The sequence below is a fragment of the Chanodichthys erythropterus genome, chromosome 14 (assembly GCF_024489055.1).
Source record: "Chanodichthys erythropterus isolate Z2021 chromosome 14, ASM2448905v1, whole genome shotgun sequence".
Classification (NCBI taxonomy): domain Eukaryota; kingdom Metazoa; phylum Chordata; class Actinopteri; order Cypriniformes; family Xenocyprididae; genus Chanodichthys; species Chanodichthys erythropterus.
In genome coordinates, this window is record NC_090234.1 from 19,387,403 (window position 1) to 19,409,384 (window position 21,982).

At 35.7% G+C, this 21,982-nt stretch overlaps 1 protein-coding gene across 6 annotated transcripts in view; it reads right to left on the minus strand.

The window, feature by feature from the left end:
- nckap1 (NCK-associated protein 1) overlaps positions 1 to 21,982 on the minus strand; it is a 57,261-nt gene that overhangs the window by 12,227 nt on the left and 23,052 nt on the right. For 2 of the 6 annotated variants that reach the window (XM_067409049.1, XM_067409048.1), the window contains exons 4-19: positions 21,205 to 21,261; positions 20,941 to 21,083; positions 20,732 to 20,822; positions 20,467 to 20,604; positions 19,976 to 20,024; positions 19,248 to 19,404; positions 19,016 to 19,072; positions 18,723 to 18,926; positions 17,433 to 17,565; positions 16,994 to 17,075; positions 16,509 to 16,567; positions 12,623 to 12,768; positions 11,220 to 11,352; positions 4,179 to 4,298; positions 2,763 to 2,902; positions 2,208 to 2,339 (exon numbers count right to left, since the gene is read on the minus strand). In XM_067409049.1, coding sequence (XP_067265150.1) covers positions 2,208 to 2,339; positions 2,763 to 2,902; positions 4,179 to 4,298; positions 11,220 to 11,352; positions 12,623 to 12,768; positions 16,509 to 16,567; positions 16,994 to 17,075; positions 17,433 to 17,565; positions 18,723 to 18,926; positions 19,016 to 19,072; positions 19,248 to 19,404; positions 19,976 to 20,024; positions 20,467 to 20,604; positions 20,732 to 20,822; positions 20,941 to 21,083; positions 21,205 to 21,261 — 1,841 coding nt within the window. Of the gene's footprint in view, positions 1 to 2,207; positions 2,340 to 2,762; positions 2,903 to 4,178; positions 4,299 to 11,147; positions 11,353 to 12,598; positions 12,769 to 16,508; positions 16,568 to 16,993; positions 17,076 to 17,432; positions 17,566 to 18,722; positions 18,927 to 19,015; positions 19,073 to 19,247; positions 19,405 to 19,975; positions 20,025 to 20,466; positions 20,605 to 20,731; positions 20,823 to 20,940; positions 21,084 to 21,204; positions 21,262 to 21,982 lie in introns of all 6 variants that reach the window. The other 4 variants (XM_067409045.1, XM_067409043.1, XM_067409046.1 and 1 more) reach the window with 3 other exon arrangements.

The window sequence follows — 21,982 nt, forward strand, 5'->3', positions numbered from 1 at the left end:
AGCATTCTGACAAGCCACATTCACTGACAAGCCACGCAATATCGCGTTCGTTATTGAAGGCGATTCACCTGCGATATGAACGCGATAATGCGTAGCTTGTCAGTGAACTACGGCTCTCTATTAAATGCCGCTCCATTTGAAAGCAGGTGATGGCGATTTAGCGGTAATCAGGGAACCGGCTTTACTGATGAAATGCGCGTGACAATCGCATGCGATATATCGGTCAGCCCTACTGCCTTAAATAATTTCCTACTAAATATGCATTTTTACTCAAATAGTTCTTATTTAAAAGTAATTATATTGAACATGGAATGCTGTTTGCAACCCATTAAGCTTAAGTTAAATTATATAAATAATGAACAATTAAACTACATTAGTAGAATATTTCCAAACAAAACATGATATTATATGAGAAAAATGTAGAGCAAAAAAAGAAGAACAAAGAAATCTGTGACAGCTGAAAAGGAAAATCGTTTTAAAGTTGGACCAAGTTATTACATTTTGATAAAAGCTTACGAAGATAAACTTTTTTTCTTCTTCTTTGGAATAAAATGCACCAATTAATCATGCACAGTAAGACCTGGAATATATGTTACGAAAGTAATCAGGGTCAATTTGGATTTGGTTATTTGGTGCTGTTCAGAGAGCAATGGTGGCCACCATAAACAGATCCATAACAACGACATATTCTTTTTATGCTTTGACCTGAATCAAGGCTATTTACCCCATCTGATGGAAATGGGTAATAACAGCACATGGTTGGGTGGTGAGATCTGCTAACAGGGCCTCTCATTGCTGAGAAGCACAGCCACATGAGGGGTTCACAGCCCGGGAGAGAGGGGCCAGCCAATGCATCCGCGTCAGAGTTTTGAGTCCAACAGTGGAAAATACCTGTTATTCCTCTGCCCAATGTTTATTTAGTTGGAAAAGCTCTATTTTGGAACGGAGTCAAAAATCATGCTAACCCAAACTCTCACCACTAGTCCAATAAATTACACAAATCGAACAATAAACCCAAGAGGCTCTTTAAGCCGTTGAGTTCTCAGCTTAATTAATAAGGGAGAGTTGGAAGACAATTTTCCCCTCACATAAAACGCAACAGTAACTCTCCCCTATGAGGCAAATCAATATGATTGATGCTAGAGTGGAACGAGTGCTGATAGACCTCATCAGGAAGGGTTGACTGTGGGTAACGTAATAGATAAAAACAAGCAGTGATGTGTTTATGGAGGTAGCAGCCAAATTCAGTTTAGGCTACTGGGATCCTTTAACCAACAGGATTCAGAAAAAAAGTTACTAAATACTAGTATTAATAAGAAAATTTATACTTTTATTCTGCAGTGATGCATTCAATTGATCAAAAGTGTCAGTAAAGACATTTTTAATGTTACAAAAGATTTCTATTTCCAATAAATGCTGATCTCTTGAACTTTCTATTCATCATGGAATATATTAAGCAGCACAACTGTTTTCAATATTGATATTTCTCAAGAAATATTTCTTGAGCACCAAATCAGAACATTAGAATATTAGAATGATTGCTGAAGGATCATGTGACACTGAAGATTGGAGTAATGATGCTGAAAATTTAGCTTTGATCACAGGAATAAATTACTTTGTAAAATATATAATAAAATAGAAAACAGTTGTTTTCACAATATTACTGGTTTTACTGTATTTTTTTAGCAAATTAATGCAGCATTGGTGAGCCGAAAAGACAAAAAATAAATAAATTACATATTTATATAATTAAACAGTTCACAATTAAAAGGGGACACATCTGTACCAGTTGCCACATTTTATTGTCATACTAAATACTGTCATATATCCATATCTATAAAAAAAAAGATGAGCCAAAAAGACATCTTTTAAAAAAAAGTTCTCAATAAATAAATTATTGTAATTACGCTTGTTTGTCTGTTAACAGTACATAGTTTTAAGAAATGGTTATGGGTAGGTTTTAGGGGTAGGTGTAGGATTAGCGGCTCAAAATATAATTTTAATGCTATATTGTTACTAAAAAGGCATTATCACATGGTGATGCAATAAACATTTATTTTCCCTATTGAATTTCCAGCAACATAACGATATTAATTTACTCATGCCAAGATATTATGGTCATACCGCCCAGCCCGAGTTCAGATTAGGATGTAGTTTAATTCAGAGTTTTGTGGTATCTGAAGCATCAAGATGGAAGTCTGACTTACTTAGTGAAGCGGATCTCCAGGTGGGAGGTCAGGTACTCGCGTGGGGTGAAGGTGTGCTCCCAGACCATCATGTTAGGGACGTAGTTAATGGAGAAGCAGAGCTCTGAGAGGGCAGTGTGCAGTTTGTCCAGACTGTAAAAACCAGACGACAGCCTTAAAAACCAATTTCCTTCAGATTATACAGCCAATCAGGCAAAGCTTAACCAGCACAACAGTGCTGCTCACCATGGGGCCATACTGTTACTACTGCTCATGTGTGTCCATGGCAGGTTTTAGGATAAATCCATTTTATATTATATGGAGGATCTGTTTGAATGTCTGCCGTATGGGAGGATAATAGGTAAGGGCTTCCAGCTAGGTTTTATTTAACACAGTGAATCTCTACTTGTGAGTTCTAATAGGGACGCAGACATGCCCTCATCGACAAAATCAATTACAGAAACTAGAACGTGGTAAAAGACAAAATGACCCACACTATATTATATAGAGTATGAGCAACAAGGATTAACAGTTTATGCTGACTAGATGTAGAAGAAGAGTAAGTTTCATCCTTACTTGGTGACCAGGAGTCTGTTCTTCCTCATGCTCTCAACACCAGGTTTCTCTCTCTCTGGTTCACCCTTCTTCCCCGTCTGCTTTTTCGACTTCTTGTTCACGGCCTGACTGATGGTTTTGGCACAATGTTTTGGCAGTAGCTGCACAGAAGAGCAACAGGAAAAAGCCCCTTTTAAAGTCAACATGAAATCAAAATTGACCCTCCTTACTTTCTCAATACAAGTTCCTGGTCACGTTGTGCACAATTCATCAGTGCAAGTTATTTCAAATAATAAAAAAATGTGTGTGTATAAACATACATTTTTCTTAAAATACTAGAACCGAATGATTTATGACATACTAAAATACAGCACCACAGCAAAAGAAATTGTGAGCTTGAGTTGTGAGCTTGCTTCCTGAACTGGACATAATGAAAGATTAGGTGTAATAAAATATAGGTAGTGAATAGATATATTTCTGTTGCATTATCCTCACTGGTTGCACGCAATAACATGCAGCCTGGCCAGTATAGTCCATCTCATGCACAAATGACTCTTAAGTGTTGACTCTTTCTAATGGGTCACTCAAAAAGACTCAACACAGTGTCAAATTCATGGGTTTTCTGTCTGAATCAATGAATTGGTCACAGATGTTCTTCACTGATTAACTGAACCACTTGTTGTAAAACTAACCGAGAACTGTTTCTGTGATATGTACATACTTTTTGATATACATATAAACAGTTTTGTAAATTATTATATTTTAAATATATATTTATATTTGCATATCTGAAAGAATGAACAATTTAATATAAAAAAAGGTAAAAACATTCAGTAACCCGATCTGCTTCTAAAACAATTTTCCTTTTTAACTGACACAAATACCAAATACCTCTTACTACACCTCTCCTCCAACGACCTGTAACATCCACTTTTCACCATCCAATCAATTCCTGATTAATAAAACCAAGTCCTAGCCTAAGTCTTTGCCAAATAGATATCTTGTTGCACTTGGAAATATGTCAGATTAGATAAGTACAATGGGTTTCATGTTGACCTTAAGACTGTAATTCCTTAAGATAAATGTGCCATCCACAGTCCAGACATGAGCAAAGCGAAAAGTTACTTATGAGCTGCTGTCCGGTTTGCTTACAACATGACGGTTACATTCACCAGAGGGGGGTTAGAGTAAGTTTATTCATTAAAGCCGGCTGTATGTGTTCGAATCAGTGCTGCCAACTGTGTCTAGCGAATCAATCACCGTTTAATTTCACTGCGATCATATTGCAACGGAATGGAACATTCCTGGTGAATTTGCAGAACTCTTTTTAAACCCAGTTAAGTTTGTTAAAATCCCAGATATGACATGGAAAATTCCAGAACTCCCAAAAGTCCCTCTGTGTTTTGGCAGCACTGAAAGCGTGTGTGCGTCACTGACCTGGTCGCTCAGGGTGCACTGCTCTGTGCATATGTCTGTGATGAGGTTGCGGGCTTGCTTGGCCATCTCGTCCAGGAACATGTTGCAAAGGGACAGGCTGCGGTCTCCAATGTGGTGCCTCTGCAGGGAGGGACAGACAAGGAGACATTATTGGAGACATCCCCTAACACAATCTCAAAGTTAAGCGAGACTTTTGATTTTCAGCATAAAGTACAGTCCACTCTGTAGCATACAAACCCGATTCCAAAAAAGTTGGGACACTGTACAAATTGTGAATAAAAAAAGGAATGCAATAATTTACAAATCTCATAAACTTATATTTTATTCACAATAGAATATAGATAACATATCAAATGTTGAAATTGAGACATTTTGAAATGTCATGCCAAATATTGGCTCATTGTGGATTTCATGAGAGCTACACATTCCAAAAAAGTTGGGACAGGTAGCAATAAGAGGCCGGAAAATTTAAATGTACATATAAGGAACAGCTGGAGGACCAATTTGCAACTTATTAGGTCAATTGGCAACATTATTGGGTATAAAAAGAGCCTCTCAGAGTGGCAGTGTCTCTAGGAAGTCAAGATGGGCAGAGGATCACCAATTCCCCCAATGCTGCGGCGAAAAATAGTGGAGCAATATCAGAAAGGAGTTTCTCAGAGAAAAATTGCAAAGAGTTTAAAGTTATCATCATCTACAGTGCATAATATCATGCAAAGATTCAGAGAATCTGGAACAATCTCTGTGCGTGAGGGTCAAGGCCGGAAAACCATACTGGATGCCTGTGATCTTCGGGCCCTTAGACGGCACTGCATCACAGAGGAATGCTACTGTAATGGAAATCACAACATGTGCTCAGGAATACTTCCAGGAAACAATGTCAGTGAACACAATCCATCGTGCCATTCGCCGTTGCAGACTAAAACTCTATAGGTTAAAAAAGAAGCCATATCTAAACACGATCCAGAAGCACAGGTGTTTTCTCTGGGCCAAGGCTCATTTAAAATGGACTGTGGCAAAGTGGAAAACTGTTCTGTGGTCAGACGAATCAAAATTTGAAGTTCTTTTTGGAAAACTGGGACTCCATGTCATCCGGACTAAAGAGGACAAGGACAACCCAAGTTGTTATCAGCGCTCAGTTCAGAAGCCTGCATCTCTGACGGTATGGGGTTGCATGAGTGCGTGTTGCATGGGCAGCTTACACATCTGGAAAGGCACCATCAATGCTGAAAGGTATATCCAAGTTCTAGAACAACATATGCTCCCATCCAGACGTCGTCTCTTTCAGGGAAGACCTTGCATTTTCCAACATGACTATGCCAGACCACATACTGCATCAATTACAACATCATGGCTGCGTAGAAGAAGGATCTGGGTACTGAAATGGCCAGCCTGCAGTCCAGATCTTTCATCCGTAGAAAACATTTGGCGCATCATAAAGAGGAAGATGCGACAAAGAAGCCTGTATTAGACAAGAATGGGACAACATTCCTATTCCTAAACTTGAGCAACTTGTCTCCTCAGTCCCCAGACGTTTGCAGACTGTTATAAAAAGAAGAGGGGATGCCACACAGTGGTAAACATGGCCTTGTCCCAACTTTGAGATATGTTGACGCCATGAAATTTAAAATAAACTTATTTTTCCCTTAAAATGATACATTTTCTCAGTTTAAACATTTGATATGTCATCTATGTTGTATTCTGGATAAAATATTGAAATTTGAAACTTCCACATCATTGCATTCTGTTTTTATTCACAATTTGTACAGTGTCCCAACTTCTTTGGAATCGGGTTTGTACATTTAGTACTGACAGTGCTAAAATACAGGTGTAAATTGTCACTTTTGCTCTACTAGTGGCACCAAATGGAATTAAAATTCTATTTGGTTCTGCTATAGGCACAGGAAATACATCCTTAACCTTTAGTATCAGCAGTAAATAAGTTGGCTCAGCTGGCCACCTGTAAAAACCATCTGTGAACAGGGTCTTATACTGGCCAATAACATCCGATGGATGTATAAAGTTTTTGAGTGCCATTTTAATCAAATAAATGCAGCCTGGGTGAGCATAAGAGACTTTAAATATTCAAACTTTATATATTAATTTTAATACATTTAATAACTAGAATTAATTGAACAAGGGTGGGGAAAGGCCTTATTTGTCAGCATGCCATTAACTGTTGAATTTAACTGAAAATGGTCCTGTCAGAGGCTCAAACTACTCCAACATAAGCTGCTCAGGTGGATTTGGCTCACAGTGAGGTGCGGTTTGTGACCTGTCCATGTGTAAGTGAGGCTCTTTGTTATGGCCCAGCTGGTCTTGTCGCCTCAACTCCCTCCCTAAAGCAAACAGTGCATACTCTCTAAATTACTAATGCAAAATAACCTTTGCCCCTGTGCGTTTTGACGAAACCCAACAAGATGGAAGAGGCCGGTCCTTCTTCGCGACAAACACAAAGTGTCATTTAAAGCTTTGGTGGTTGATCTCTGATTTGATGAGCCCCAAATATTCTGCCTCACTCCTCGTGGGCATCTGAGGGCAGAGTCTGAGACGGTGCAGGTTAAAAAATAACACATCTATCCGAAGTGATGCCGAGGCTAACCTCTGCTGAAGCGCAGTGATCTTTTGTTGTTTCTCTAAACCGCTGTAAAAAGTTTTCTGTGCGAGGATGGAAATATTCTTGGAAACTTTTAGTGCTTTTCCAACATAAATAAAGCTTGCAGCTGTCCAAAGTTGTGTGGAGTGGACATAGGAGGAAGACCATTTCAGAGACATGCTGAGAGAGGGAGTTTCATGTTTAAATAAGGGAAACCCAAGCCTTCTATGGCTCAATAAATCTCTTTTATTCCTCTAAGTGCTCTGAGACAGCTCAATGTTCAGGCCTCGCAATGACATGAGAACTCTCATTGTGCCGTTTGTTTGGGTGCCGTTTGTCCACCAATTAGGAGTGAAAATGTGGGTTTATTTACCAAATTAAATTGGATATTGGAGGGCACGATGTTTGGCAGGAACAAACTCTTAGTGAATGTGCCGGCCATATACCGGCGGGGGGTGGGGGGAACAGGAATCTGTTGTGCTCCTCGTGTGTGCGGAGGGGCTTCCATATGCCCCCGGGGAGCCTGGGTAGCTGCACTGGTGTATGGTTCAATTACAGATTTAATAAATCATGCTTTTCAGCGTTTGGTTTTCTGTACACATCCTGATACATGGACCACAGCGCTCAATGCTGCGTGTTGGGACATTCCAGCTCTAGTTAACTCATGGAGCTTTCCGGATTCACAGTACGACTCCATCCTGAACCCTCGCATGGGTCGCGGCTAAGCCGTGGCGAGACCCGACAGAGAAAAGAAAGATCTTTTCCAAACTCCTCTTCTCAAAAGTAACACTGGCCATATTCACTAGGGGACATTCACAGACACATAAAACAGTTTTTTCCAAAAACACAGAGTCTGCGTTGAAACTAAACTGGAGATTTCAGGACAAGTCAAATATAATATATAATCTGACCAAATTAAATAAATTAGGTGTCAACTAATTTATAACAGTCAATGAAAGCAAGTACATGAGGCCAAAACTGTAAAATAACTATCACTGCAAAAATGTTTGCAGATTCACATATCATGACATTTTTATAAGTAGAAATACTTATAAGTAAAAATATATGTATTGTTAAATATTGTATAATTTTATATTGGTGCATATTAAAAAATAATTATATAGAATTAATTATTTGTGTTAATTTAGTTTAAAACCGTGTAAAACATTTTGAACTTGATTTTAACTGTATTTTACTTGCATTAAATGGACATTTCAGACAAAAATAAATACATTTTATAAATAACAATCATATAATAATTTCACAAATACAAATTCACAATACTCTCAGTGATACCTACAAAAATGTCATGAAACACTATTCTTAGATCAGGTTATTTAAGTCAGGGTTCGTACAGATTTTTAAGAGTGAAATTCAAATACAGCTGAGAAGTAAACTTTAGTAAGCTAAACTGCTATATCAATGGGAGACTATAGCAAATATGTTTGTTTCCATTTGCTCCAACCGCTAAAAAAAAAAAAAAAAAAAAAAAAAATCATTTTGCATTTCCAATGACTTTCCATTTGCAGAAGAAGAAAAAAGAAAGCAGATTAAAAGAACAATATATATATAATCAATTGTAAAACATGTTTACACAAAAAGCAAATCAAATATGTAACAAATTCTGCACTTAAACAAGTCAAGCGCAAATGCAGAGCCGTACAGTAGAGGGCGAAACATGTACACAACATTCAGATGCGCTGCGAATCCGGATATCAAAACAAATGAATGTAGAAGAAAGTTAAGACTCTACTTTCTAGAGATGTGAAAATTCACTTGCCCAGACCTGCCAACTTTGGAAACATTTTTCGAGTACCAGTGTGACGGGATGGGAGATGTTTTTTTTTAATCTTATTTAATCTAATTTTGACTGTTAAACGTTTTTTTAATTTGACAATTAAAAATTTCACTACACCTGCTCAAAAACATTTTTTTTTTTTTAATTCATGATTAATATTGCATTGCATAATGTGTTCTTATACAAACTGACAACCACAAGTGAATCGCATTCATATATTTAGTATGGACTAAAAATTTTTGTTTGCAATTTCAAGTAGGCTATATTTACATACAACTAACCTGACAGTTGAGACTTTTATACAGGTTTTTTAATGAAAACTAGTCTAAAATCAAGAAACCCTTAGAAAACAGTAAACATTGAGTTTACATTTAAAATACTTAATTTATTATTCCAATATCCAAATATGATAGTAAATCCCACAGAAAAAAAGGGTTTCTGTTTGTAACGTGCTGTCTTTGAATTATAAACAAGACAAACATTCGCCGAATAAAGGTTAGCCAATACAATCATTTATAGAAAACAGCTGACAATGAATATAAAGGACCAATACGAGCAAAACGAATCGAGTATTCAAGAATATCAAGAAGTTAGTCTGACATATAATGAGGGGTTGTGTTAACTAAAGTGTCCGTCATTTACTGGGTAGATAATTAAAAATGTTTTCTGACAAAAAAAATATCACAAGCAAGGACAAATTTTAAACCAAACATGGCAATTTTCATTTTACAAATGATTTTCCCTCTCTGTGTGCGCATGCATTTGTGTTTATGAGAGAGCTTGTGCAGCTCTGAGACAACAGTACTTTTAAATGCATAAGTAACTAATGTGCTAGTTTTCATACAAAATAAGTAGGCTATGTAACATAATTAGGTACTTTAGTCAGTATTAACACAATAACGCAACACATGTAGGCGTTTCTCAACACTGAGAATAAATAAACGCCTGTTTCTCCAGACTCGTGCTTGTCAGTCAGTCACACATCACAACATTTCCATAATCACTGAGCCATATAGCAATTTCAATTTTATTTAGATTTGTTGTTCAACATTATTTGAGCATTTTATACCCATTTACCTTAAGGAGTCAGAAGTACCGTGACTACTGTAAGTTACTGTCCTCGCTTGAGATTTCAGTCACTAACGGCAGGAGTGGAAGGAGGGAGATCGAGCGGGATTTTGTGTTGCAGCCTCTTTTTAATGATAATCCCCGCTTGCAATTTGGGAAATGAGCCCAGCATTCAGATTGGTCGAACTCTTTCTTTTGCTGGATTAGAGTACTACGTGCGCACAGACGAGTCACCAGGTTTTTGCGTAGTATAGAGTGACCGATCCTTCCAGCGTACTTTGAGGTCAAACTGCATACCCGCTACGCAAAATGCATACATGTTGGCAGGTCTGCTTGCCTCACGACTCAATTCCCTTTCAGAGGGCAACAATTAGATTATAAAACAATTCTCAATGCATTATGATGCATCATTTCCTCTAATCCTTTATATTAATAATAATTACTATATATATATAATAATCACAATATAGTTCTTTTTGTAATTTTATCTTTGTTATTAAAAATGAGAAAAATGGATGCACATAAACAGTAGAACAAATACAATATAAGAAACAAATTAAATGAACAATGCTTTACTTTTTGTCTTCATTTTACATCTGACAGAAGCATTAAAGTAAGAAATACAGAAATTAAATAATCAAACCTAAAAATAATCACATTTTTCTCATTCATGCATGCTTGTTCTTTTTGTAAAAACTGAAGCAAGTGCTTTGCTTCCAAAGGACATATGCAACTTTTTTTTATTAATATACAGTAATACTATTTTATTTACTATAAAACAGTAGCCTATTGTAGGAATCATTTCAAGTATTAATGAAAACACTATGTTTCAGGTTACCTTGGCAGGCTGGTGAGAACTGATTAGCACAAAGATAATTTAGTGTCACTACTTTTTATGAAGACAACTGTGTGTTGAGCTTCAGGATGTGACGCTGAACTTTCAGTTTAATTTACGATTGAATAGCTATCCGATCAGAGAAAACAAATGACATGCATCGCAGTCATTTTGATGTGTGTGAAATGTTTAATAGAACTATTTGGTTGAATTTATAGCATTGACTATGTGCAGCAGGGCAAGCTGTAAGCTGTCAGTCAGTAACTTGTGTGCGTGTGATGTGAAGGGGGTGAGCTAATGGTTTATCAGAGCTGTGCGCATTCACTGACTTGCACAGTTTAATTCTCACACTTTAATAGTTTATAACCCCTAACTTAATAAAACAAGCCATGTTACTATGAGGAATGATTACCTCAAAAAGTAGATCTGTGTGCAGGTATGAGGTACTTAAGGACAAGATAATTTTTGGGCGCCAACCTATCTCATGCACTTCTGATCTTTAAAGGTTATATTTGTTTTGTTTTTTCTTTCCTTTTTTTAATCAAGACATTCTAAGAAATAATATATCAAGCATTTTCAAGGATGCTATTCAAAATTCAAGCACATTTCAAATCTTGAAAACATAACGGTTAAAATCAAACATTTTCCAAACTTTCAAAACTCTGTACGAACCCTGTGAAGTGAATCTGACATTTGTGCTCCTCTTGGGGCCTGTTGGACTGATTCCAGGTCAGTGCGACTCACCTCTTCAGGGCAGAGCTCATGGGTGCAGCTCATAAAGTGGGTGCAGAGCAGAGGGAAGGAGATGGAGTATCGAGACTGGGACGGCAGTTCGAGACACTGCTGGAACATCTTTTCAAAGGCGCGGCTGTAAAAGCTATCAAAGAGAGAGAAAATGAGTTGCCAGTTCACTTCACCGTCTGGTACAGTCATATCTAATCATTAGAAACGCCCCTGTCTGCTTTTCACCCAGCATGAAAGTGAAATATCTAAAAACAAGAGGCACAACAGACAGTTGCTATGGGGCTCTGAGATCAGATATGCCTTCTGCCAATTGTGGAGCTGGCGTTAAGCAGCGTTTCCTGTGCCACTGCTAAAAGAATCATATTTTGCCCAAGTTGTGAGCTTTAAAATGTAGGTTGTAAAAAAGGCCAGGTACTGTAAAATTAATCAATTTTGCATTATCTTTGTGGGCTACAACAGACAAAGGGATAGCTCACCCAAAAATTAGTCACCCTCAAGCCATCCTAGGTGTATATGACAAACACAATCAGATATATTTAAAAATATCCTTAGTCCTCCAAGGTTTACAAATGGTTGTGAATCCCCATTCACGTGTTTTGAAGTCAAAAACATTGCATCCATCCATAAAAAAAGTAATCCATACGACTCCATGGGGTTAATAAAGGCCTTCTGAAGCGAAGCGATGCGTTTTTGTAAGAAAAATATCCATATTTAAATCTTTATAAATTAAAAAAACTAACTTCTGGTGGCGACCGTACACAGAATGCTTAAGTTGATTTGCGGCATTACTCATTTTGCTTAAGTTGACCAAGTCTGCGTACTAAGGTACGCCGGAAGTTATTTATTTGAATTTATAAAGTTTTAAATACGGATATTTTTCTTTCAAAAATGCATTGCTTCAATTCAGACCCCTGGAGTCGTTTGGATTACTTTTTTTTTTTTTTTTTTTTATGGATGGATGCATTATTTTTGACTTCAAAATGGGGCCTCCATTCATAACCATTATAAACCTTGGAGAACTAAGGATATTTTTTAAATCTATCTCCGATTGTGTTTGTCTGAAAGAAGATAGTCATATACACCTAGGATGGCTTGAGGGTGAGTAAATCATGGGATAATTTTCATTTTTGGGGGAACTATCGCTTTAAATGAATAAAATATACAAATAAATTAAAATATATTGGACAAAAAATTCAAACTCAAGTTTGAATCAAAATAAAAGATGATTCAATGAACCTAGATCAGCTGCAGAATTAACCGACTCACATAAAGAATTGCAAGTCAACATTTTTATTCATTTTTTTATTTTTACTTCTAAAGCCACTTTTTCTCTATTCAGTGTTCTACTCTACCACATTAATGTAATATCTTTGAATGACCTTTTCTTTGATGTGAGGTCATACCAGAAAATGGAAAGGTCAGAAGTCTCCACAAGCATCTCCACCAGAGAGTCCACCATCTTGGTGTGGAAGATGATGGTGTTCATCATCTTTCCCAACTCCCTGTGATCTGCCAGTCCTAGTGAGGCCTTGGACACACTGGTGTAAGCCTAAACACAGAGAAAAACATCATCATTAGCGTTAATCTGGAATCACAGAGTTCATTAATTATTCTGACAACTTTTCGCAATCTTTTCTCAAAGGCTGAGCTTGGTGGGCTTGATTTCCATGAGCAAATCCTCAAACAAATGAAGAGCAATGAATCAGATTGGAAACTGGACCAGGGCAGAGTCTGAAGAAAAGTGTGGTTTGATGTTTTACCATATCATTAACTTCTGAGAAGGCTTTCTGGGAAATATTTTTGTAAACTTGATACTGTTGAACCAGACAATGTCCAACCAACACAATTTCCTCTCTAGCATACATGATCAAATGAAGACTGTATGCAAAACAGATTTTCTTTGGTGTTTAAGTCAAAAACCCTCTTTTTCCCCCAGCGAAACAGCTGTGCCAGTCAGTGCGTTCAGCTCTTGGACAACTCGAACATAAGAAGTGTGAGAAAACTCAACCAAAACACGGACTACACACACCCCGCGCTGGCTTTCATCATCTAAAGATCGGCCAATTCAAAGAGCGTGGCATGCCAGGATGATGCCACATGACATTCAGCAGGTGCTAAAGCTTGTGGTTATGGAGTCCGGGGAACGACAATAAACATATCGTACAGCACTGAAGTCCACTGTGGACCAGAAAAAGTATTGAAAACAGGGCTTATTTTTAGATGAACATTTGCAGACTGCTGCTGGTAGTTTAATCGGCCATAGCGATAAAAAGGACCGCACCTTTGGAAACAAAGAGGCCAAATGCAGACGAGCAGACATGAACCGAGTGAACCGTTGGTTGTTATACACTGGCAAATGCTAGCTCAACAACAGGTCCATTAAACAGGAAGAAAGCATGCTAAATTTAAGGAGAGAACAGGGCATCCCTGCTTAGACAGCAGAGTCAGGGCAGCTCTTCAGAGTAACTCGCTGCTTGTCAAACTTGGAGTAGAGACTGATTCTAGTGCCTATAGAGAGACTTTTTCTACATATCTGTAGCGTTTTATTTCAAGTCTGCTTGGTATCATTCGCCAAAACAATCAGTTTTCATGACCAGTTACCCATCTCTTTTTACTTGCTACTATACATTTACGATATACACTACCGTTTAAAAGATTTTAAAAATCTTTTTTGCATGCTTACCAAGACTGCATTCATTTGATTAAAAAATACAGTAAAAACAGTATTATTTTGAAATATTATTACAATTTAAAATAACTGTTTTCACTTATTTTAAAATGTCTTTTATTCCTGTGATCAGGGACTGAAACTGAATTTTTTATATATATAAATGGCTTTACTGGCACTATGGATCGATTGTTTTGTGAAACAATGGAGGACAGTTGGAAAATCTCATTCTGCAACATTTTTTTAATGTTTAATTCTAAAAAGAACCACCAATAATATAACAAATTAACAGGAATAAAATTAAAATAATAATGATTAATCAAACCTAAAAATAAATAAATATATTTTTTTAAAGAAGTATAAAAAAACCCCCAATATTTTATAATTTAATTATATAATTTTTTCCTTTGGGTTTAGGGGTGAACGGCAACCTGGACATGTTTTCATGCGATTCACCTAGATAGCTGAACATACACATCCACCCACCCACATCTGTCAACAGCCTCACACACTCAGTTGCTCTATAGCTGACTGTTTAAATCCTTGAATTTGCTTTGTCTTGGCAAACTGAGAGCAGTCTGAGCTCAAGGCTGCGCAGTGAATAAACGCTACTGTTATTGGGGTCGATTTGTTTTTGTGGCCATGTGAAAGAGAGGATTCTGGCTGTGAAAAGAGCGATGGAGAGTGGGAAAAGGTCCAAACACAGAAAACTGTTGTTCAGCTGTGAGAAATGTTCACATTCCACTGATAGCAGCTTCTCCTGCTGAAGAGGTGAACTGAAACCCTCCTGTGTGATGAGGTTGAGGCCTGCTCTCAAAGGCATGTTCTGGGTTAAAACGCAAATAAGTAAACTTTTTGTGGGATTTGTGGCATTACCACAGGAAATAATCTGTCCGATAAAGCAAATATTGTGGTAACTGTATAATGGAAGTACAGTAAACACACTGATTCAATCGTATGAGATGGCGTGAGACAAGCAAGACAAAATAATTTACTGACCATGTCTGTATAAAGTTATTCACAATTTTTCAACATCATGACCGATAAACCAGGTATCTTTAACATAACACATGCAAGGTTATCAGAAAGGAACTGTTCAAATAATGCACATTCCACCAACAGGAACTACATCAGTAATGCACAACTAATTCATCCAAACTGAATATTTAAATGTAAAATAAATATCCAATACTTTAATCATTCCTAAGAATAAAGACTGCACTCACAGACAGCAATTTATAACCGATTAAATAATTTCGAGCTGAGTATAATAAGAACAATATATATTCACTAATATGAAAAATGCCAAGATTTCTAACAAATCTCATACTTTTTTTTTTAATAGCAGTATTCCCAATACATTATGTTTCAGAGCAGCTTAATTTATACTACCTTAATATCTTCATGCTTTAGTCGCATTCAACAGATTATAGGGGGATACTAATACAGTTCACAATACAAATAATCAAGCAATTGAGATATGCTATATAGTATATATTGCCCTACGTGAATATACTGTATGTTAATTCAGTATACTATATGCATATAAAAAAAAGAAAATTATCCCATAATTAACTCACCCTCAAGCCATCCAAGGTGTATATGACTTTCTTCATTCAGTCAAACACAATCAGATCACAATCTTCAATCAAACACAAATTAAAAAAATATTTTGGCTCTTCCAGATTTCCATATTTTTTAATATAACTGATTGTGTTTGATTGGAAGAAGAAAGTCATATACACCTAGGTTGGCTTGGGTCTGAGTAAATTATGGGTTAATTTTCATTCTTGGGTGAATTAACCCTTTAATTTCCATTATTTTTCCAGACCTGCAAATCATAATTTTGAAATTCCCTGATATTTCCAGGTTTTCCATGATGATGATGACCCTGAATGTGAGTGCTTTACCCGTAAGTATATTACTGTACATACAAGGGAAATAGGAAAAAAAAAGAAAAAAAGTTCTGTGGTAATCAAAATCATGCCTCAAATTCTGTTGACCCAGAACATTCTTTTATGGAAGAGGTCAAATGGCTTCTCTGCTGTGGGACTGGGCAGGCCAACACACAGGAAACGCATTTGAGAGCACACTGGACAATCCCAAAGACTGCAGTCCAGATCCATGGGCTTTTGAGGTCCACGCACACAAAAACACATGAACAAATCAGTCTCTCCATCTCTGCTTCCATCTCCACCCACCCACATGAACTGTTACTTGATGAAAAAAATGTGCTGTATTCCACAGGGACGAAGTCTGATTTATTTGAGCCTGGATGAAAGGCACAGGCTCTTCTTGAATAATCAAAGCTTCAAAAGAACAGCATGCATTGTGATTCATTTCGAAGTAATTCAAAATTAAGTCATTTTTCATACAACATGTAAAAATGTTGCTTTCATTCGAAAAGACAAAGGATAAGCAAATTTCAAACATTTGTCAGCATGAAACTTTTTGTTGTGCTGCATCTCAAACTGTGAGAGCATTAGTTGCTTTACGTTAACCAGCATCTACTAATTAGTAAGGGGGGAAGCAAAGATAAGAGCTGTTAATTATGCCTGATTAGGATCAGAGGAAACAAACACCATGTATTGACCCAGCTCAGACGACTGAGATCATCTTACCTGCAGTCTAAACCAGTCCAGCCTCATCCCTCTGAAATCAAACACTTCACCATCTTCAACTGCAACACACACCCATACAAAGTTAGTTATTTTGGGACACAGTACAAACAACAAGAGACAATGTTATATCACAAAATAAAAGAAAAATATTAAGTACATCAGTGTCATACTACATTATATATAAAATATAATTATATCATGAGAAGGTGTTATGCTGTCATTTTTTGGCTGGATTACGCAAAATTCGGTCACTGGCCATGATTATTTAATATATAAACCTTTTTTTTTGTTGTTGGATTTTCAGCAAAAATAATGACCTTGTAATCCATGCCATTACCATGACTTCAAATGACTTGATACACATATTTCTGTTTATAAAACAAACCAATGAATCTGATAAATAAGACCAAGGACATCGATTTTGATTACATATTGTCTTTTAAGCACATTTCAAGTGTTTAAATAAGAAGAGAGAGGTTCTCTACCTTGTTTAACACTGAGAGAGGTCATAGTGTTCACGAAAGATGACATGATAATGGACTCGTCCTCTGGGCAGACGGACAGGTTCTATAAGAGAAGACGACATGATGATTTTACCATTTGTGTGTGCATTTTAAAATTAAAACACCATTATGAGCAAGTCTCACTGCTGATTGCAGTTTTAGAACTGAAGACAATACTAGTTCTCCATCTAGTGGTGAAGTTCATGTATTTCGCCTCATGTTCTTCAAGACACCCTATGCGAGATCCAGTGAATGATTCATATTGTGACTAATGTTCATGTCTGAACCACCTAACGGCATGACTGATACTCATCTCATGAGAGCACTACAAATAGCAACTGCTCTCTAAAGACTGAAACTGATCTGCGTCCTTTTAGTGGAGTAGGAAGGAAAACTGGATCCACAGTGCAGATAGTCTCACCTGCACGAGCTCGTTGAGGACCACAGCGTCAAAGCCAGATAGGTACTGCACGTAGTATCTCTGCATCACTGGGCCGTACTTCCGTACGTGTGCCCTCAACTCCTCCATGTAAAAGATCAGCTCTGCAATGTGCCTGAAAAAACAAGAAGGAATTAATTAAAAAACAGCCTTGGTTCCAGACACATTTTTCACAGTCATTTTCTCTATAAAGACTAAAAAAAAAAAAAAAAAAAAAAAAAACAGATTGGTTCTAAGCCATGAACCAAATCAACATGCTCCAAGATGAATCACAAGAGTTGAAGCATTTGAATATGGATGATAACTTAATTAATCACTCATCCCATGATGCTGTTACAACCCCAAGATGGCCTAAGGGTTTCAGGGAATAACATTACAAATGATTTAAAAAGGGAAGAAAAAACTAAACAAAACATTAATGTGATGAATAATGCAATCAAATGAGAAATTATGTTATTGTTAACTAAAACTAAAATTAAAACTATTAAAAATCATTTTTGGTAACTGAAATAAGGCTGAAATAATAATTTAAAAAAAATATATTAGACGAAAAACTTGTAAAAAGTAAAAGTGTTTCCTTGGCAACTAAGGGAAATTGTTTAAACTGAAGTGCTAAAATGACAAATTAAAACTGAAACAAAAATAAATAAAAAAGAAATATTTAAAGATAAACAAAAACTAATAACAATTACAAAAGCGCATAGAATTACAAAACCTTAAACTAAAATTAAAATGAAAACTGAAAATATTAAAATTAAAAGCAAATTTAAAATATTACTACAGTATATACGATAATAGCATTATTATTAAGTTAATCTATTAAAAACTGAAAATAAAATATGTTAGATGAAAAACTTGGCAACTGAAATGTTTAGCTTTTAAATACCAAGTACGTTTTTTAATACCAATTAAATTAAATTACAAAATAAAAATAACTAAAATATATGAAAGCTAAATAGAAATATTTTAAAACAAATTAAAATAAAGAACAAAACTAAAAAAAAAAAAAAAAAAAAAAATCATGAAAATATAAAAAATAAAAACAAATTCAACATTTTTATACATACAATAACAGTAAATAAATTATATTGAAATAATATTTGCAATGCACTATGGGAGCAAACTGCACAGACTCACAAAAAAAAAAAAAAAAAAAAAATGACAGAATCACAGAATTTTTTGGTTTTAAAAATAGGAAAGTGTAGCATAAGGCCTCACTAAAGCATACATTTAAACAACAAATGAGTGTTGAGGTGTAAGAACTGCATTTACTTGTCAATGAAGTCATCTGTGCTTTTCTTCTGAATGTTGTCGGCATGTCTGAGCAGCCAAATGATCTCATCACGGGCGAAAGAGAGAGCCATGAACACAAACAGAGCCTTGGGACCCAGTAAACCTGGCTGATCCGCTAGAACTGTGGCAAGCTCTTTTAGGGCAGATCTTAAGAACTTGCGGCGTTCTCTGTGCATGGAGCCCCTGGATGAAATGATTAAAAAAAATAAAGATACTGCAAATGTAGAGGAGTGACAACTGTTATAGTATCTTCATACCAAGAGGCCACTTACGCATGTGACAGAGCAGACTCCTTGCATTCACGGATGTCATTGACACGTTTGTTGTAACTGTAGAAGAAAACACAAACACATCAACAACATTATATACACAACACAATAACATGCTATTTATGAAATGCATGAACCACATTATAATAATTTAAACATTATACTTATGTTACACACAATATGCAAATTAAGTATAGAAAACGTGAGAATGTGTGTGCCAGTAGAAATGGCTGACCCGCGAATGTTTACAAAGAGATCCTCGGCAGCTTTGTGAATGTGGAAGACCTCGTCCCTGAATAGACAGAGACAGGAACTGCTCTGAAGAGCCAACTTCCACAAACTGAGAGCCGCAGGGTCACTGTTCAGAGCAGCATGACACAAGATGAACCCGACTAGGACACAGAGAGAGACTGTTATAAACCACATGCACTACTGTTACATTTGTAAAACCAGGCTCTGTGTTCACCGATTTCAACAATTAGAAAGAGTGTAGTTTACAAAACGTATATGAAAGATTTGGGTTCATTTTTATTGATGCTTTTCCACAGAGAATGTATTGTTCTCAGATTTAACACATTTCACCAAATTTTAATACATTATGCAGATTCCTCAAAATAAGAACAGAAAGTGTGTGAAAAAGCAGACTCCATCTGGACCTGGTAAATATTAAACCATATTATGTAAACGGGATCCTACTATACAAAAAGACGAAAAAATAAATCAAATGTTAGAACAATTATTGCTTCACTCATTCTGAGGCATTATAACCACGAAAAGGTCTTCACAGAAATTTAACTTGGGTAACTTGATGTATTTCCAGAAAAGAAGTCATTTCAGAGGTTTTGATGTAAAGTTCAGAAAATATTTTTAGAACAAAGTGCAAAAGAACCATACACAGTACGAATAGGCACATTTAATAAATAAGAAAAAAAATTTACATGTTGTCTACAATAACACACTTACAGACGATCCATTTCTCCATGGTGTCCAAGGATAAGTATTCACAGGGCATCTGAAACACACAGGTCAACAAATTGAATTTGATCAATTGCACAATGTTCACATGCACCTGCCTATGAGGAATGTACAGTATGATAAAAATTCTATTTTATTATTTTTGCTAAATAACCATGTGTTTATGCCTATATTTGGGAAATCTAGTTAATTAATACTCTATGAGCAATGTTTGATTACACTTTGTTCTTACACCTAATGAGCTCGTGCCAGTGTTATTTTAGTATTATTTACCTATTATAAGAATATTTATTAAAAATTTTAATAATCTTTTGTGTTTATTTAATTTAAATATATTATTTAGCTTTAATTTATTTTATTTTAAATCAGTCTCTTATAAAAGGTGCCATGATGGTTAGTATGCTTCCTTAAAAGATAGCTGCGTTTGAAGACAGAGACCGTGTTCACAAAAATAAATAAAGACTATAGCGGAGCCTGACCGTGTCGGATTGAGCTGGGTTGAGCATGGTACTAGGAGCACTAATCAAACTGAGCAGCTGAGCATTCCTCCACTGATCTGCAGACAGATTCCGGCGTGGGTAGACCATCTGCAGGGAGACCAGTGCATCTGACAGCGACTGTCATGGAAGAGAGAAAGAGAGGAGAAAAACAAATGGCAGAGCGCTCAGATTAAACCATGTCCTCTTTATAAGATGGGAAACAGTAATAGGATTTTCTGATCTCATAGTAGCATGCAGATGTTACTTTTCCATGAGGAACAAACTCCTCCATCATCTTTTTCAATGGGTTTTCATAGTCCACAATCATCTGTCCAAGCCTGGGGTATTCTCGATCGCTGAATATAAAAACATCACACGAATCATGACCCCAGACAAATCTCTGTCATTGGTCACATCCACACTATAGCAGAATGAAAACTTACAGTGTGTGACTCTAGGTAAGATATGCATTACCTTGAACCGTGTGTCATTTCATGGGCATAGTTGTAGAGGCCGATTATCGCTTTGCGCTCCTCAATTCGAGAAAGCAGCATCATCAGAGTAGTGTACGTCACCACCAAATCCAGGTAGTTCCTTGTGAGGTCAAAATTTACAGTCTGCATTTTGGGAAAAAAAAAAAAAAAAAGACACTTTGCTATATATCTTCCATTTCATTGAACAAAAATCAATAATTCAATTCAAAGACACATTCTATTGATTGCCATTAATTCAACTCACAATGTCAAAGAAAACTTGACAGACGTCAATAGTGTTCAGCAGTTCACAAACGTGGTCCTGGAGGAACAGAAGATCACAAACATATTGGTTTTTAAGAAGACCCTCAATGGGTCTTTTAGCAAAAAAAAAATAAATAAATAATAATAATAATAATAATAATAATAATAATAATAATAATAATAATAATAATAATAATAATAATAATAATAATAAATATATATATATATAAAATTAATTATTAAAAATATTTATAATATAATTATTTTATATTATAAACAGTATGCTCAATATTAAATATTACATAATCACAGAGTTATTATTGTAATTAAAACTAAAACTAAAAATAATTTGCGTTAATTGAAATTAGCTGAAATACAATAAAATATATATATTAGATATTAGAATACTGATTAATTTATAATTTTAAAAACTTACACTTAAAAAAACTTACCAACTGAAATGTTAGTTTAGTTTAGTTAATAGTGAAGTACTAAAATTACTGAAATTAAATTAATAAAAATTACAAATAAATAAATCAAACCTGATAAAAAAACTGATAAAAATTACAACACTACATAATAAAATTATTAAAAATGAAACAAGAAAATGAAAGCAGAAAAAGTAAAAAATAAAAGTTAACTCAAAATATATAAAAAAAATATATATAAACATTAAATAAATAATAAAATACTAAATACTAAAAATACTACCATTTACATAAATATGATTTTATGAAAAAATCATGGTGGTTCATGATTGAGGCCCATAGAGAAGGACT